This window comes from Chroicocephalus ridibundus, chromosome 2 (assembly GCF_963924245.1).
Source record: "Chroicocephalus ridibundus chromosome 2, bChrRid1.1, whole genome shotgun sequence".
In the NCBI taxonomy this organism is placed as follows: Eukaryota; Metazoa; Chordata; class Aves; order Charadriiformes; family Laridae; genus Chroicocephalus; species Chroicocephalus ridibundus.
Genome location: NC_086285.1, coordinates 72780014 through 72798817, shown reverse-complemented (window position 1 = coordinate 72798817; position 18804 = coordinate 72780014). Strand labels below are relative to the sequence as shown.

Here is an 18804-nt window from a genome sequence, read left to right as displayed (position 1 = left end):
CAGGGAGGGCTACACAGCATTTATTCCTAACTGTTTCCACTTTGAGGCTACAAACAATAATATTTCTTCTTTTATATCTGAACTTGCCCATGACAAGTGCATCATGACATCTCTGTTGTTTATTCTTCACATATTTTGCAGTATTTATTGTTTGCTGTCTTCCTGGGCACAACTGCAATCTTTATTACATCATTTGCTCTTCTCAAATTATCCATTCATGAACCATAACTATTTGGCAATGTAAACAATCTGCCTGCACTGGCTGAGCACAGCTATATTGCGAGTGGCACTTATGTCAACCAGTTTAAAATCTAGTCCACTCATGGCAATCCCAGCTGCAGCCTATGAAGAAAACAGAGAAGAGGAAGGAGCACATGAACAAACACACAAGGGAGGAAAAGACAAGAGGGAAGAAAACATGGCAATATATGCCAGACAACAATACTAGGGAAGAGAAGGTAAGAAGTTTAAGGTCCTCCCATTTATCCATGTGAATGTTACAGTGATAGGTAATGTAGGTGCATTAATATAAGTATTGTGGCTCCCAGGCAATAGTGACAGGTGGAGGCGATATTATCCATACTTCCCACTTAATTAATGCCATTTAATCTTTGAAGACATTGACAAGATGGGCTACCTCAGCTTATCAGAACACAAATCATAAAGCTATTTAAAAACCTATCTTTCCCTGATAGAAGTGGATACCTAAACACAGTATCCTTTGAGCTGGGACGGTCCAGCCTCTTTTCAACAGGCTAGAAAGAACGTTCTTAAACACATTATCACTGATAATGTCAGCAATTCGGGCAACTCAGTGCTTCCAATAACAGGCATCTTCACTGACAGAAAATGGAATATGTAACACTTTGCAGTACAAAACACTAGCACCCTGCCCATGTATTTCTTAAACATACTATGTGCAAGGGCACTGTTAATAAGTGTGCGTACGCATCCTAATGGGCAAGCAAACAGCATTATACACTGGTTCCATCTGAACAACTCCCGCACCACTGTTACCATAAGTCACCATTATTTGACTGGATTTGACTTACCTGGTCCAATACCCACTTTAATAATATCTGCTCCAGAAAGAATAAGTTCTTCTACCATCTCTCCTGTCACCACATTGCCTGCCTAGACAGAAGGAACAATACCACATATATGGGAGATTTCAAGACTACTGCAGTAAAGACTAATGACAATAATGTACAGTTTTATCCAGAGCTTTTACAAGTTGAACTATATAGAGTCAGTAAGAATATAGTTCACCTTATTGTTCATTGTGCATGCCTCAGAGATTAAACAAATCATACAGGTACATTCTCAAGTCAAATGAATTTCATGATGTCCAGTAAACCCTGATCCTTAAGATCCCATCAGGGTATCTGCTTTGTCTTCCATCCCCCTAATCCTCACCCAGAGGCTCTCAACCACATCATCCCTACCCGTAAGGGCTATACAGCCAAACCTCTCCCTGACATACAGTGCAACTACTCCACCCATCCTGCCCTGCCTGGCCCTCCTGAACAGCCTATAGCCCTCCATCCCATTTGCCTACCTCACTTCGTGGGAAGATGTTCAGATCTTATCTAACAGCCCGGAAAATCTCTTTTTCATTTAGGATTTAGTATTTTGAATACTGAAAGAATAAGGAAGGTACTATTCTTGACATTTTGTATGTTGGTGACAAAATTGCTATGTAAATTCAGACTACGTAAATAAGGGCCCTTCTACCATATACAGTCATTTGGTTGTGGTGATGCCCAGAGGTGAAAGAAAGAGGTTTGGTTCCCTCTGCATGAACTTCACGGAGATGTACAGAGCATGCTGTTTATGTTGAGGTCTTCTTCCTGGAAAGAAGTCCTGAATTGTTTTGTGTTCTTTACCATAGTTTTCCTTGCACTTCAAGAGCTCTTTTCCTCCTTTGGCCTTCATCCTCGATACCTTTTTCAACAGTAATGGCAGCCCTCTCACTCTTTGTCTTGCTGCTTCTAGTCATCTTCTTCTTTAACCCCTCCATGCCCCTAATCAGCTGATTAGTCCTTGTTTGCCTTCACCTCAGATGGAATTTCTCTTTCTTGAACCTGAGGAATGAGAATTGCCTATAGTGGTACGGGTGAGTTCTCACCGGGGCACTGCATAATGCTTGCCTTTCCTATGGAAATATCCTGCCTGACGCACAGGAATGCATTTGCCTGCATCACATTCATGGCTCATAGTCACCCTGTGATCTACTCATGCCTCCAAAAACACGTGCCTACTCCAGTGATTCCAAACTGGAGCAGAAACTCATAGCACTCCACCTGATGTTGTGTTACCTATTTCTACTCTGCAGTTCTTCACACATGGTTTATTGATGCAGGGGCTATCTCTTCTGTCAGAGCTTCAGCTGGCAGGGAGTATGGGAGCATAGAAATATACCATGAGATACAGCTTTTTCTGGCTCATGGATGCCATGAAATCCAGAATATGATGTGGACAAGCAAATACTAGGTATTTTTTATATATATAAGGATATTTCTTGAACAATGGTCTTCCGCAATCTAAATTCAAAAGACCTGACCACAAACTTCACCATTTCATACATCTGATGGCATCAAAGCCTGCAGGGTAGAGCCTGAGAGATGTGTTAATCAGGGTTTCACCCATGAGTACCCTGCTGGAGTCCAGTTCCATGCAGTGGATCCAGCCCTCCACTGGCTGGGTGAGCAATGGACAGGCTGTGTGCACGGGCTCTTAGCATGAAGCTGCTGATGTCAGTCTACTCACCTTAGAAAAGGATGTCTGCCTCCTAGGAAAGAAAATAACCACAGCTGGCATTAACTGAGTTTCCACTTTGTAAGTTTAATTGGAGAAAGTGCCAAATCACACCAGACACTGAAAAAGCTCCCAGAGACGAAATACTGGTGGGCCAGTGCAATGCAGTTTGTGGCACTGCTATCTGTGGGGATAAGCTTTACTCTCCATCAGTGTGAATACAGATTGCTGAGTTTTTAAATGAATTCTGCAGGCATTTAGTGAAGAGGAGGGTTGTTGCTGATAATGCTGATGTGGGTAAGGAGCTGGTTGGCTAGGTGGCCATATGACACTAAAAGGCAAACCCTCTTTAAAAGTCCCTATGCGCCTGTAAGACAGCTGCAAAGAAGGACTGAAGATTTTGCTTTCTATATGCCTACCTCAAACCACCCAAGAACGTTGATGTGACGAAATTACTGATAACATTATTCAGATACAAAGGAACTTCTCTTTTTTTTTTTTTTAATTAATAGAGGAAACTATGAAAGACAATCTTCTAGCACACACATGGTAATTAATTTGCAAAACTGGTGCAATGAGTGCAGAAAGCTGCCAGGGTATGTCTATTCAGTTAAAGAATCTCAACATTTTTGTGCAATCTCAGTGTGATGAGACAGGCCCTTGCATGCCCTTGCATGTGGATCCGGTGCATCAGCAGGTAGAGTGAGACCAGAGACGAATTCCCTTGCCAGGAGCGCCCCCTGTCCAGAGCCCTTTCAGCAAAAAGAAAGTCTTTAAGGAGAAAGGATTTCAAACATGGGATTTATGAACTAAAACCCATGCTTGGAGTTACGCTTGAAAACAAACTGGTAGCCAGTGCATTTTCAGACCGTGCTTTCCTCTCTGCAAAGGGCTGCGCAAGGCAAATGAATGCTGACACAGTACATCCTGAAACAATTTGGTATAGCTGTACTAACTGCATTCCTGTACTGTGGGGGAACACAGCGTGGGAATGCAATCCTGTAAATTGGACCCCACAATTTATAAAGGATGTTAAGGTACTTGAACGCATCCAGAGGAGGGTAACAAAGCTGGGGAAGGCGCTGGAAGGCATGTCCTCTCAGGAATGTCTGAGGACACCCATGGCAAAACCCCCACATCTCTGACAGTAGCGAGGCTCAAAGATCAAGCCCTCAGTCTGAAGAAGGAAGTACTCCTGAACTAAATGGTTGCAAATCTTTTTAATGTGAGCAATACCTGTTCATTTCCCCGTGGACTTTTTTTTTTCTCCTTGTACTCATTTTTAGAAATGCCTGAGCTGTTTCAGAAACACATGCTAAGAAACATTTTAGCATGTTTCAGAAAAACATGCTAAAACAAAAGAGCCAGAGAACAATAGTACTCCATCAGAGCAAAGATCCATCTAACCCAATACTCAGTCTCCGAAGTTGCCAACCATAAATATCTGAAGGAGAGTGTATGAGCAGTACAGGTCTACTTCTCCCAGGCTCCTGGGGTTGCTCATAGCCTCAATGTCTGGGTCAGGTCTCCCCTGGGACTCCCACCCCCGCTGCCTCCTGCCAAAGGACCAAGGGATGTGGTGTCTCAGCTCAGCCTGGGGTCTTTAGTCTCTGCCTGAGTGATGTTGTAGGTGTGTCCATTTCTGATCCTCTCTCCCAGATGGGCCTGGGACCTACAGCGCAGAGCTACTCTCCTGGATCGACCCCTCATACCTAGGCCATAGCTTGTCATGCAGAACCATATATATAACATAGCATAACTATTCTATTCCATTCCATTTCCTGCCTTCACCATGAGTCAAATAATTATTAGAAGGATATTAAATTAAACGGGACCTTCCCTTTGTGAAGCCACATTAACTGTCTGATGATTGCATTGCTCTTTAAATGTCTTTCAACAGCACCCAGTATGATCTCCTCCGTAATTTTTCCAGGAATTAAGGCTAGACCAAGTGGTCTGTAGTTTCCGGGGTCTTCCCTCATGCCCCTCTTGTAAATCGGAATAACGTTGGCTAGCTTCCAGTCAGCGGGGACCTCCCCAGACTTCCAAGATCTTTGGTAGGTGATTGATAGGGATCCTGCTGTAACATCCCCTAGCTCGTTCAGTACTCTGGGATGAATCCCATCAGACCCATGATCCCAAACATCATCAGATGTTTGAAAACCAAGCGTGGTTTGGATTTCAGCTCTGTGGCTTGTCTCATGTGTACGGCATATTTCTAACTAGAAAAACTGCACAAAATAAACCTGCATGAAATACAAGTCCAGTTGCCCACATCACCCATTTTGCACTTGTACTGAAATGGGCTAATCATTTGTGGAGATCCAAATTTAGGATCTATAGATGTTCAGAAAACCTCTTATGTCATGATATTCCAGGACTTAGCAAGTGTTTGTAGCAGTACTGATACGGGCAGAGCAAGAGGCAAAACCTAAAATCCTTACTTAATATTTTCTTAGTTTTTATTGAAACAAAACTCCTGCTTAAGTCAATAGGAGCTACCCAGGGAATGCTGGACAAGGCCTATTCTCCACTTACTGATTTTTGGCTCCTATTTCACAATTTATTTACTTTTAATAATTTTACTTCACCCTTTCATTAGCCTGAAACAGCTGACAAGCCACCACCTGAGGCACTTATAAAAACAATGACACTGTTAGGCAGCAATTTGTGGTCTATGACACAGGACTACTTAACTTTGCTCAAAACTGCATGATATTGATTAAAATAAAATAAAACAAAACAAAGCAGTTGGGAAATAAAGAATATATAATAGGTACAGTGTTTCCGGCTAAGTACTGCCTCCTTTCTGATCAGTGGCAATTTGTTATACTAAGCGTCGCACACTCCAAGCTGGGATGATGGAGAGCATGCTGCTTACATTAAGGAAGTGGTTTACATCTGGAAGGCAGATGACTACCTGTGCAGCATGACATGCAGCACGTTACAACTTGGTGAAATACTGTAGTACATGCAATGGATTCACAAACAGAAACAAATGGGTATTAAAATCTGTGGGTCCATGAGATTTGGGATCAAATATGTATTTTACTTAAACAGTAGTGTCTTCTTATTAGCAGAGCACAGCGGGTTGTCAAACTGTCTCTTCAGAAATACTAACCAGACGTTTAATGTTAAGTTACTGCTAGAGAACGTTGGAACTGCATATGTTGATTCAAAATGCTCATCCTAGCAGGGAAAAGCACTTATGTCCGCAGCATACATTTTTTCCTGGAATGCATGTACACACATGAGTGGTTTCCGTCTTTCTGAATCTGCAGATCCTTAACAGATTTTCAAGGAGAATGTGGAGCTCTACATAGCAGACTTCAACCTGCCGATGACAGGCTTGCTTCTTTTAGGTACCTTTTGCAGACCTCAGAGAGCACAAAAAAACACTATAAGAGAGACACAGCTCTCTGTATGTGAAGAGACCCTAGTATCACAGCTGAAGAACAGGGAAAGCTGTTTTCTCACATCCATATGAACTCTGCTTCCATTGAAACCAATGCTTGCTTTAACATTGATGCCAGTATGACAGCTGAAAAGAGGTAAAAGACCTTTTGAAAGCCCCACCTGTAAGGTAAAGCGAGAATACTTCAACTAAAAAAAAATCTGAAAAGGTGAATATAGGAAGACTGAGACTACAGAGATGAAACATCCTTAAAATTAACTAAGAATATAAAGCAAGTAAAATAACTGGAACTTGTACAAAGAAGCCACTACAGACAATACGCTTTGTGGTGTATTTGGGCAAGTAGTCAGGGAACTTAGTAATTGGTGGAAGTACTGTATTAGTGAAAATCATGCTCATGTTAATGATCAGCCCATGTATCAATGCATTTCTAATCTGCTGCAGAGCTGGCTTTCTTGAAAGATATATACCCCAGTAATTACCTTACTACTAATCTAACTTTGCAACCCTTGTCAGTGAAATAACAACATCAGAAACAACTGAAAGTCAGGTAAACTACCATGCTTTCAGTGCAGTCAGTTATTAGGGGTACAACAAATTGCCCTGGCTATGGGCCTGGCCTTACATACTCAGGACGACATTCAGCTGTACCATCACTCAGTGTGAAGTTTCAAGTGAGCATCATCCTGGCTTATTCCAGCACTACCCAGGATGACCGAACTGTGGGTCAGTCTTAAGGGAAGTCCTGGCCTCAGAAAAGTCAAAGGGAGTTTCACTACTGACTTTAACGGGATCAAGATTTCACCTACCAGGATTATAAAGGCTACAGCTTCTCTGACAGAGATAGAAAATTAGTGAACACAGTAGGGCAGTGCCTCTGAATTTCAGTCAGGCATTTGACAGTGTGCCTCATAAAAGCCTGCTATAAATATCGACTCACACTGACTAAGACAGGAACACTGCTGCACTGATTGAAAGCTGCTGGCAAATGGCAATGGATCAAGCTGGGGAGAAGCGTCTGTGACAACAGTTCTCAAACTTTCTTCTTGTATCCTAGAGGAAAGCACAGTCTGTGCCTCCACGCTATCAGGAACACTGCCAAAGGACAATTCCCACCCACCAAAGCAAGGGGTGCTTTACCATAAGATGGAGAGATGATGCCCTTTGTGGGGCCAAGACATACTAGGTGGGTGTTTGCACTCAGTATTGTAACTGACCCAAGACAGCCTCAGCAGCATCACTGTCTCCTACCCTGGGATCCCAGCTGGCCCCTGCTCTGAGACCCCAGCCCTGATCAACACGCCATGACTGGACTGACTTTGCTGCTTGTTCCAGAGATAAGTTGGGAGCAGTCTGCACAGCTTTCTCTGAATTCTGCGTCCCCTAAGGCCCTGAGAAGTTCTGTTACTGACTCCAAGGGGAGCAACAGTTTCTGGCCCCTGCTGTTTCCCTCTGCTCCCGCTTTGCAATTCCGCTTGCCTCCCTCTCTGGCCCACATCTTGTGGGTGCTACTACATTTGCAAGTGTGCTTCTGCCCCAGCCTTTTCCATCCTGCCACACTCCTTGCTCCCTTCCCTAGGGCTTATTCTGTATAATGAACAGAGAACACTACCAAAAGAAAATATCAGGATAAAAATTTGGCAAAGCTTGCTGGCAAAGATATCTTAGCTTGCTAAACAGACTTCCAGTGAAATGGAAGAACGCTAACATCTATAATTACACTAATAAATAAGGTCTATGCTTACTTTAATATAAAGGCTCTGACCCTCCATCATGAATGTGAACTGAAGTTTTGCTTTAGACTTCAGCGAGTAGGCACAACCCAAGTACACGATGCTGTGCTACAGCAAAACAGCCCCACTGGACCTTTACTCTTGATTCTGGGGGGCACTGCTGCATTTGTGAGACACTGAGGAGACCTGAATACTCTTTCCTCCTCCATCCTCAATCTAATGAGTGAGTGAGGCAAGTCCTGTTGTACCTTTGTGTCCCTGTTTGTCTTCCCTATCCTTTGTGTTCCATTGGGAAATCAATCTTCTTTGTAAATTAATGTGAAAGGCAGGAGTGAAAAGAGCTTGTGTCAGAGACAGGTAGAAGAAAATAAGGTAATGTGATTATAAAAGCAAGTATTTAAAAAGGCCAAAAAAATTGCATTTGTTAGGTTGTTACACAAGAGAGATCCTCCATCTGCACTGGAGTATCGGTCACAGAGAGTACTACATTAATCACAGTCGCTTTGCACATCACCTTTCAGCCTCAGAGCTGAACCCATTACACGGCCCCTGGGAACACACATTCCCTGAGACCTGGGGTTGGGTTACTGTTACGTACTGCACTGCAGCTGACTGTGGAATGAATGATCATGCTGAGGAAAGCAAACAAGACAGCCGGCAAGGTCCTGGAGAACACTTACAGCTATGAGAAAGCTCCTTTATTTTTATACCTTCTATTTAACTGCTAACCCTTTTGTTTGAAAGCCACAACAGCAGCGAGAATACTGCTGGCAGAGCACAGAGACATCAAAGCAGACAGAACAGGTAGCAGCAGGACATGTCTTCCAGAGTATCATAAAAAGAAGCCTAGATGAGCTCCTGCATTTCAGCCAGGAATAGCTTCAAAAGGCCATTTTGGCACAGAGTGTAAAGTAAACTCATTTGGAGGTGGGGTAGAGGTGTGCGTCCCTAGTTGGAATCAGAGACTTTCAGGGACTGCACAGACTCTAGAGGCTTTGGAAAATGGAAGGTTTTTCAACACCTCAACATTGTTAGCATGCTTTTAGGAATGGAAATTATCCTTGTGCAGGAGATTAAAACCATGAGGCATGCTAAACCATGTCCAGAGAAAGGAGCTACAATCAGAGAAAGCAAGCGAACAGGTCAGGGCTCTATATGTGCTCAAGCAGGTGGTGCTCTCAGGACAATGAGACTTGAAGCAACAATAAACTTCATAACAGAAGCAGAGAAACTAAGCAGGTAACTTAGTTGTGGATGAGACTGTGGGAGGTGGATGAGACTGGCTTAAGGACCTTGGACTAAAATCTGGGCTTGATACCTGACTTTGCCATTGACCTTCTGTGCCTTCTGGGCAATTCATCTTGGTTGAGTTCCCTCCTCAGTCACCAAAGCCAGCAGTCTGGGGAGGTGGAGGAGGGGGTGACACACAATTTTCTTTCCACTCCTGATAGGGAAGATTATTTTTTTTAACTATGTGTTTTAAGCTCTCTCCCACAACTCTTCAAGCTGAAGATACTGCAGTAATCATATCACTAGGGACAATATTTCAGATCCAAAGCAAGGAAACAGATCCTTCTCTCATAGCAGTGAACATAGAGCAAGAAGCTCAAAAAGCCCACATCTATCATTTCATACTTCAAACAGCTCTCCCCAAAGCCATGAGAAATATGTCCATACCAAAAAGGTTCCCACATCTTCTGGTAGCTGTTGAAGGATACCTATTCATTAGCCTATGGTAACCCAGAACCCCACAGGCATTCCAGCCCCCTTCCATTTTCCAGTGCCACCATCCCTCAGAGGCAAGAACACTGCCTTCCTCCGACATGGGAGGAAGGAACGTAGTCTCCCCTGAACTGCTTGAACATGCAGTTCTCTATTGATCCATGTCAGAGTGTGCATTTATGGCTGTTTTTAACATTTATTTTACACGTGCGAAGCTTTGTGCCTGGCATGAAAGAGTGAGAAACTGTTGCCTAAACACATGATTTTTTGGTGCGCTGGCTTGAAGAAAGGCTGGTAGCCTCATTAAGAATCTGCTGCTTGTTTAAGAATTTCTGCTATTCTCATGGAAACAAATTCAGACCCATTTCTTCAAGAGCCCTAGGAAACAAACAGAAGCACCAGGACTCTGCTGCAAGGAGTCCCATGCCAATGCAAACAGGGCTGGAGGAAGCATGGCATTAGCGCTCTGAGGAGGGACAGTAGCATCACAGAAGGGGCATGAAAAGCCCTGGCATTGACTGTTTTGCTCCCTGATGACCCCATTCACAATTGCACAACACCCCTATGATTCTTATCACAGGCAAGGATTAGTCTACATTCAGCTGTCTTCATAGTGATCTAATAGAGAGAAACAGCCGGTGGCCTCAATTGACCAGAAACGTTGGCGCATTCCCACAGCAAACCTCAGCTTGGAATCACCAAAATAAACCTACACACTTTATGATTAGAGGTCACATCTGGTGTGGGAAGGAGGATGTGAGTAGGGAAAAAACTGGATCCACCCAGCCTGCCATGCCAACATCAAACTACTGTATCAGAACACACATTGAACATTCCCACAGAAATTATCAGTAATGGAAGACTGACAATGCCAACATGTTATTAAATAGTCGTCACTGGCTCAAAGTCAACATCTTGCTGAATTGAAAGGGTAGATGAATAGAGCTTCCGTCTACATTCTCAGAAGAGTATCTCTCCACACGTATTTGTCTGGAAGACTAGAGGTGTGAGTCAGACTTTTCTTTTCTTTCTTTTCTCTCTTTCCTTTTATTAAGTGAGGACTCCAAAATTGATGGAGCTACCACAGAGCTTCTGATGCCTACCAACCAAACTCGGCCCTGCTCCTGGACAGAAATCCCACACACCCCCTCCATCCTTTCTACACACTTACCATAATGGTGTGATGTGGGAACAGGGCACGGACAGACTTCACAAACTCTACAAAGTGCTCTGAATAGCCGTTTGCCACATCCAGGCAGATGTATCTGATAGGTGGAATGGCCTCTAGAATACTTCTTAACTTGTCCAAATCAGCTTTTCCACTGCCTGAGCTTGCTGCTACATGCTAGAAAGACAGGGAGAACGAAAGGGAGTAGTAGTTTGTAAAAACTGGGACAAACACACACTTCTTATGTCTTTTTCTGCATAGTCTTGGGAGGACTTGTTCTGGAAACTAGTGAGAGTCATACCATATAATATGAAATAAATACCTTCCTGGGAATATCAATTTATTACTTCTGTTTTGTTCAAAGGCTCTAAAGAAAGCAAAACTAGCATTTTATCACTTTTTCATTCACAAGTAGATTCTCATAGGCAAATATAATCACCTGAGATGGATGAAGGCTCAGCCATACCCATATTAACACAAACGCAGAAGCAGCCCTAACTTGGTGTATTTCCAGGAAAACAGAGTGGCAAAATTTGGGGTACTGTCAGAGAGTGAGATCTGGATCTTTAAGTTCACCAAACACTCCCTTGAACTACAGAATCACAGAATAGTTGAGTTTGGAATGGAACTCTGGAGACTATGTAGTCCAACCCCCTTGCTCAAGCAAGGTCAGCTACCCTTGAAAACAAGCAGATTGCTTCCTCCTTTGTCTTCCTATGAGCTCTTTCCAATAGAAAAATAGTTTCCACAGCTGTTGGCCCACAAAACCTCTGTAGAGATCCAAGGTCACAGAGCAAGTCAGTATTTAATCACTAGGAGATCCTACTCCAGTGATTATGAACCACAAATGAGCTAAGTGCCAAAGTGTTCAGACGCAGGATATTCCTGGGACCACTTTCTATGCTATAGTGGCATATAAGCAACCCTAATGAACCTGAGTGATAGGCTGGCTTCCAGAAAATACTGTAATCAATAGTCTTTATAATATAATTCTAAAATGTGACACAAGTAAAGAAACAATACAGCTGTGTGGTATTCTTTTCCGTACAGAAAAAGTTTCAAAACTGCACTGAACTCCAAGGAGGAGGGGAGACAGCCAGGCATGGTCTTATACTGCCTCTCCAGGTGTAGGGGCCTGCCAGAAGAACACAGAAGAAATCTGGACATGAAGAAGTCAAAACTTAAGTCAATGTTTAAATTTAGTAAATGGTGTTTCCTCTGTTACGGCTTAGGCTGGGACCCTGTGAACAAGTGGAGCAGCACAGCTTGTAGTAGCACAGTTTGAGCTCTAATGCAGGCAGGTAAATGGAGGACACATATGCTCTGACAACTTTCAATGCTCACCCCTGGGCCCCTCCAGCCCACAGGCTCCAGGTCCACTTGCATACCTGCTAGCAAGGACACGGTATAGTACAAGGGCATGCAGGGCCAGCTTGTGATTGGGTTACTCAAGGCTATTCTCACTTGTGATCTTGGGCTTCTCCCTCACCAGCACTACCACAGCTCCCAACAGCAACAGAAGCACAGCACTTAGACCTATTCCCAAGTATTTCCTTCTTCTTTGTTCAGGATACTTCTCTGTTTCCATTCCAGGCATATATAAACTTTGCTTTTTTGCATCTTAATATAAGCACGTTCATAATGGACTCACACAGCTATTCTTTTTAAAGCAGGACAAGCCACTTCCCTTGATGCATTTAAGAACAGCAAATATCTTCATTCCCCAAAACCTCACTTGACAACAGTATTCCCAAGAGATCCCAGTGTATGTGAGTTCAGAAGAAAGCAATAAACCATAATAATTTACAGTGCAAAAATGTACCTCAAGGCATTCTGGGTGATTGGCAGCAAACAGTTTCCATTCTTCCAGAGAATAATGCTTGTGAATTGCAGTGAACATTGCATGCTAGCAAAAATAAGAAAACTGATATTAATGTCCAAGTTAGTCATCTTTCCCTCAGCTGTAGAATAGCAAGATATCAGAAATTACCATTTGAAGTATAGGCTCATCCTGCTTGAAACAAACAGTAACAGTGAAAAACAGACAAGGCAACTCCAGGCGGCTCTTCAAAGGTAACTACGCACACTTAGCTGATCTTTCAGGATCAGGTTTCTGATGCGTTTGATGAAGTTACAGTCAATATATATATTTTTAATGTGCTTATGCACTGCAAGAAATTAAGGTGAGGCTTGGGGTCAGTGGCTAATTAACTAGTGACTCCTGACTGCTGCAGCTTTATCCAGTAGCCTACACTTTCAAAACTGCTGTTGGCTAATAATTTTTTTCTGGAAGGGAGCACAACATACACCTCAAAACCAAAGCTCTAGGAGCTCTAGAAGCTCCACCTGAAGCTGAGCTACATCCAAGGTGGAAGCTTCCCAGTAAGTATCTCCACTGATACTATCTTATATCTGGAGCTCTGTCTCTGGTAACTGTATTGCTGGAAAAGCACAGCTGCTTTGCAGTGAAATCACACCTTCTTGTTCTTTTAACTCATGCCTCCCCATTCTCCAACAAAGATAGCTAAAAATTAACAAGGGCTGCTCACTGTCACCCAATGGCCTCCCAATTATTGCACAAATGAGAATTAAGACTTACTTTTGCCATAACCACGGCCATTTCAAATGTCCCCACAGTATCCATGTTTGCCACTATAATGGGAATTCCCGTGTATGTCTGCTTGGAGTTGCGGAAGGTGAAGGTGCGCGTGAGGTCGACCTGCGATGAAAAGGCACACATTCTTTTAAGTGATTGCCACCTAACAAGAGTTTTGCCACTGACTTCAGTAACAGCAGGTTTGGACACTGCTTCTTAATTTTCCTCACATTTCCTCCTTTCTTTCCACTATTACCTCAATTTATTTACTTTGTTACAACTTCTGCCTTCCAAATAAGAAAGAAAATATAAAAGTAATGTTTTCTGTGCTAAAGAGTGTTTTTGCTGAAGAAAAAGAGAATCAAAATTAAAAAAACAAAACAAAACACAACACACAACCAAACAACAACAAGTTAGAAGGGGTTGGAAAGGAAAGAAAGGAAAATTAGGACTGTGGATTATTTTGTACAGAAGTAACCTCAGCTGTTCGTTTTGCTGCATGAGAAACCCAAGTTGAAGTCCTAACTCCACAGAAGTCAGAACTGGAACTCCCTCTGTCACAGAGTGCTTTGTCCCAATCTTTAATATAAATATAATTTAAACAATATAATTACTCAAAATCAAGCTCTTACTTTTGGCTATGGTTACCAGCACTCTTGCCTACAATATGAGCAACCATACCCTGGGTTATTAAATCATGAGACTGTTAGTTTCTAAGTTAATTTCTTACAGTTGTGTTAGCCTTCACCTTGAAAGTTACTTCTTCTTCAGCATCCTGAAATGATCACGGTAACATCAGGCATTTTGTTCCTTACATTTATTTGCAAAAGGTAATACCAAATCTAGATCAGTTCCCACTGGTCTACTTAGCATCTTGCAAAAGGGAAAAAAAAAAAAAATCTAAGAAATGCACAACTGTAAGATACTAGGTTAGTGTCTTTAGTAACAATGAAAATGAAGGCTCTCTTACAGCTTTCATTACTCCTCACTTCAGCCTTAACCCAGGAACATTCGAAGACCTGAACTGAACCGAAATCCATCACCAGAAAGGAAGCAGTATTTATTTTCTATTTATTATTTATTTAAAATATATTTTGAGCATTGTCATATTGCAGGCTACATTCTGATTGATTAATATCGTGGGGGTTTTATTACCAATTTATTAAGGGAAAGAACTTCGTGCTTTTAATGATATATTGTGAAACATGTTCTCATTTTGCATAAGCTCATAAGGGAAGGCTCACTTCAGTGAACAAGCTAAGATACAACTTAATGGAGACTCATCCTTTTTGTCATTTACTATCAGAGGCCCAATTCTCCACCCATCATTAATGACATTAACACTCTCATAGGAATTTCAGCTGCAGCTAACATGAGAAAATTATATGAAGAAGGTAGGTATGAAATAAGTATGAAAATGTAATGCATTTTATTCACTTTTAATGCAATTTATTAACTAGAAACAAGGAAAAAAGGACAGAATATTACACAACTAGTTCTACACAACCAATAGTCCAGAACCACTGCATTAGAGTTTTACAGAGGAAAAATGTCTCTTTCAAATGAACTTAAGAAAGAAGAGAAGAACAGTATATTTAAGAAAAGACTGAGGCAAGAGGCAAAGCTATGCTCTTTTCAAAAAGTGAAAGCAATCATGTAAAATTAAGCCAGTGCAAGGAATCAAACCAAGTACCACCACAGCAGACCTACATGGAGAGCTGCAAGCACTCAAAACCACCTAAGAAGCTGACTTAATCCTAGTTACTGCATAAAAAGCTATCCTTGCGCAAAATGAGGCATTCACACCAGAAAAACAGACGCTTGATGATACAAGCTTCAAAGCAGCAGCTTGCTGGGTAACAGGCACTGTAGTATGCTGCCTCTGTTCCTCTGCCAGAACTATTTATTTATATTCTTGTTTTGAAGCAGACTGGGGCTGTCCATTTCAGATCTGGCTCTCACAGACACTGTTTATTCCTGTTGCTACAGCCTCAGTGATGGTGTCCAATTTCTTAACCTTCATCAGTTTCCACTGACCCTCCTCATGACATGCACTTTTTCTTATGTGAGATGTTTTTAACAGTTCATCATAGCCACCCGTTACAACCCTGCCATATCAGCTCATGTTCCTCCTATCATTTTCCCTTCCCAGCAGCCCTTCTTTCGACAGCCTGCACACAGCTAAATATACAAAACATGGCACTTGAAGGAGCCATGTGTCACTCGGTGGAGCACAGCTCCACCTGTTTGCCAGGCCAGCACAGTGAATTTTAAAGGGGGACCACAGGTCTCTCTTTAAAAAAGGGGCTGGAAATTTAGGCTGGAAAGGGCCTACAGGCCTTATGAGGAGTAATTGCACATGATGAGTTACTCAGCCGGGACAACCTTCTTTGTGAATTAAAAACGACTAGCCTGCGATTACCTTTCTACAGGAAGGGCCTCTCCAATCTTACACCTTCATAACAGCAAAAAAGTTTTGCCTAGTTGTTGCCCTCAAAATCCCTGGCCATAGGCCACAATAAACATGGCCACCCCATTTCCTTTCCAGTCTTGAATTTCTACCTCACTTGATTTGCCTCCGTCTCTCTCTCTTACGACTCCACTTCCCCTGGAGAAAAGCTTAATCCTCTTTCCATCCCCCAACACAACGTAATTCCTTCATTAGTCAAACTAAATCCTTTGTTAACCTTGGGGTTATGTGAGGTAAACAAGAAGGCACCTTCAATCCTGAGGCAGCCATCTTTTTTTGTAGAGGCAATCCTCACAGGATTTCCTGGGGGTCTTTCTTGATCCTTGCAGAGAAATAACTACAGCAGTGTCTTGGCTAACAGTGGCCCTGGGCCAGCAGGGACTTGGAGCCCCAGGCAGCCCAGGCCACGGGGGTATGGCTGGGCTCTGCCCACCCAGGTCCTGCAGCAGCAGGAGCCAAATCCTGGGGCTTAATAATATAAGCGAGGGTGAAACGCACCCCACCACCCCACGTTTCCACCTGATGGGATACCAGCCCGGCACTCCCTGTGCCGCGGGAAGCACTCCCCAGCATCTCCGCTGGTTGTTGTTTTGCTTTTTTTTTTTTTTTAATTATTACTACTATTTTTTTAAAAAGAGCATGTCGGTCACTCGGTAGCAGCACTGCCCACAACCCCCACCTCCCCGGGCTGAGGGTGAAGATGCCTGCCGGCCCGGCCCGCCCCCACGGCCTTCTGCCGGACCGGGGCGCGAAACCGGACACCCGGCGAAGGGGCTTGGGCAGAGCCCTTCGTTCACCGCCACCCCTACGGCAGGCGGACCCCCACCGAAACCGGAGGTCGTCCCCCCCCGCTCAGCGCCGCAGAAATCTGCAGATGCACCTGTCAGAAGCAAATAATCCTCCTCCCTCCCCATCCTTTTCATTTTTGCTGAGGAGCGGGGGAGGACAGCGCGGCACCGGCTTGTAGCGGTGCTCGTAGCGGGGCCGGGGCTCGCCTCGCCAAAGGGCGGGGGGGGGGGGGGGGAACGGACGAACGACGGAAACGCCGCCGGCTCCGTAACCCCGGCCCCCTCCTCCCAGCAGCAGCGGCACCCCCCCCTCCACCCCCCCCTTCCCCCGCCGCGCAAAGGGCGTTTCGATCGGGGAGGGCATTGCTACGTTATACGGGGGAATAAAAATAAAGCGGGGAAGGAAGGAGGGTTAAGGAAGTTAGGCGCTGAGAACGGAGGAAAAAAAGCATGCCGGGTCTGAATGCCCCCACCTCTGATCTGCTTTTGAGGCTGCTTCTTTTAGGTCTGAGCAGGACATCTTTAAAGTCCAGTTTGAGGTCTGCGTCTACCCGGGGCATCTTGCTGGGCTGGCGGGGTGCGGGGGCCCGGGCTCTCCTCGCGGCAGTGGCGGCCCCGCTGCGCTGGCTCCGCTCCGCTGCACCGCACCGCCTGCCGAGCCGCGCCGGCCAAAGCCCGCCGGCCGCCCACCGAGCGTATTTATAGGGCGCGGAGAGCGCGGCACCGCGGCCCTAGCCCCATCGCTTTATTAGGAGAGGGTTGTTTTTAGCTGAGCAGCCGGCCGCCCCCTGCCCCTTCTTCCGCCGGGCTGGGCGCTCTGTGTGTGGCGTTGCGGCGGGGGAGGGGTGGGGGGGAGACGGGGACGCGGCGCCCGCCCGCAACCGCCTGTGCGGGGCGAGGCGCGGGCACCGCCGGCGGCACCGCCGCCTTAAGGGCAAAGCAAGGGCAGAGGAAATGGCGCTTCCATGTGGGCGAGCCGGCAGCCGCCGGGTGTAGGAAACCTCCGCGCAGCAGGGCGCTGCCCGCCTGCTGCTGCTGGGCGGCCGCTGAGGGGCTGAGCTGACATCTTGCCCACCCCCTCCACTTCCTGCGACCTGAGTGGCGGTTGCGGACCAACGGTTGCGGACCAACCGTCACCCAGTGCGGGGGCAGCCCTGAGGCGGCCACACCGACGGGGGCTGTGGCGGGTCTGCCCGGCGTTTTTTGGGCGGCTGCGGCACGGCCTAAAACCGTAAAAAGCGTAGAACCATAGAATATTTGGGTTGTAAGGGACCATGTAGTCCCAACTGTGTTGGGATCATGTAGTTCCAACCCCCCTGCCCTGGGCAGGGACACCTCCCACTAGACCAGGCTGCTCAAAGCCCCATCCAGCCTGGCCTTGAACACCTCCAGGGATGGGGCATCCACAGCTTCTCTGGGCAACCTGTTCCAATGCCTCACCACCCTCAGAGTGAAAAATTTCTTCCTGATATGTAATCTAAATTAAAATAAAAAAAAAAAAAACCAACGTTGTGGTTCCAGGCTTTGGTATCTCTGGGCTCCGGTGGAAATCCGACTTTCTGGAGCACTCCGCTCTGAGGCCAAAGCTGGCCCCCTCCATACCCGTCTTCCTCTGGTAAAACCAAGCGTTGCCCAGCTCCTGGGACCCTCTGGGCTGGTTCCCCGTCTGACTGCAGAGCAAAGGGCTGGCGCGTGTTTTCGGCATTAGAAACATTGAGAAATGTGCAGATGGTTGGTCATAGGTGAGCAGTCACAGCACCAGCCACCTGGAGCTGCCACTGCACAATGATTTCCTATCTTAGTACATGTAGAGAAGCAACAGGGAGCTTTTTTTTTTGCCCTGATTTGTGGCTTTATATGATCAGTTTTCAATGGCTAGCCACTGTTTAACACACAGTCATAGTAGGAGATGGAGGCTAGCAGTGATACTTGTAAGCCCCAGAAAATCCATGCCTGATGCTGTTTCTTTTTTCCACACATAACCCCATAGAAATGAAATTACACATGCTGGGTCCATCTACATCTGTTGGCACAGGGATCAATACAGGGTTACCAGATGTAATATGAGATGACTTTCATGGGAGCTTTGAGCCTTAAAGTCTATTTAATTATGAAGTCAGTAGGTTGTAAGTTTGGAAGATGCAGGAGCAAAGCC

At 44.8% G+C, this 18804-nt stretch overlaps 2 protein-coding genes across 2 annotated transcripts in view; both read right to left on the bottom strand.

The window, feature by feature from the left end:
- GMPR (guanosine monophosphate reductase) overlaps positions 1-17637 on the bottom strand; it is a 43602-nt gene extending 25965 nt beyond the window's left edge. The window contains exons 1-5 of the mRNA XM_063325850.1: positions 17123-17637; positions 13395-13514; positions 12618-12701; positions 10799-10972; positions 1053-1134 (exon numbers count right to left, since the gene is read on the bottom strand). Coding sequence (XP_063181920.1) covers positions 1053-1134; positions 10799-10972; positions 12618-12701; positions 13395-13514; positions 17123-17209 — 547 coding nt within the window. The 5' untranslated portion in view covers positions 17210-17637. The remainder of the gene's footprint in view (positions 1-1052; positions 1135-10798; positions 10973-12617; positions 12702-13394; positions 13515-17122) is intronic.
- The window catches only part of JARID2 (jumonji and AT-rich interaction domain containing 2), a 658143-nt gene that overhangs the window by 116912 nt on the left and 522427 nt on the right, over positions 1-18804 (bottom strand). The gene's annotated exons all lie outside the window — the stretch shown is intronic.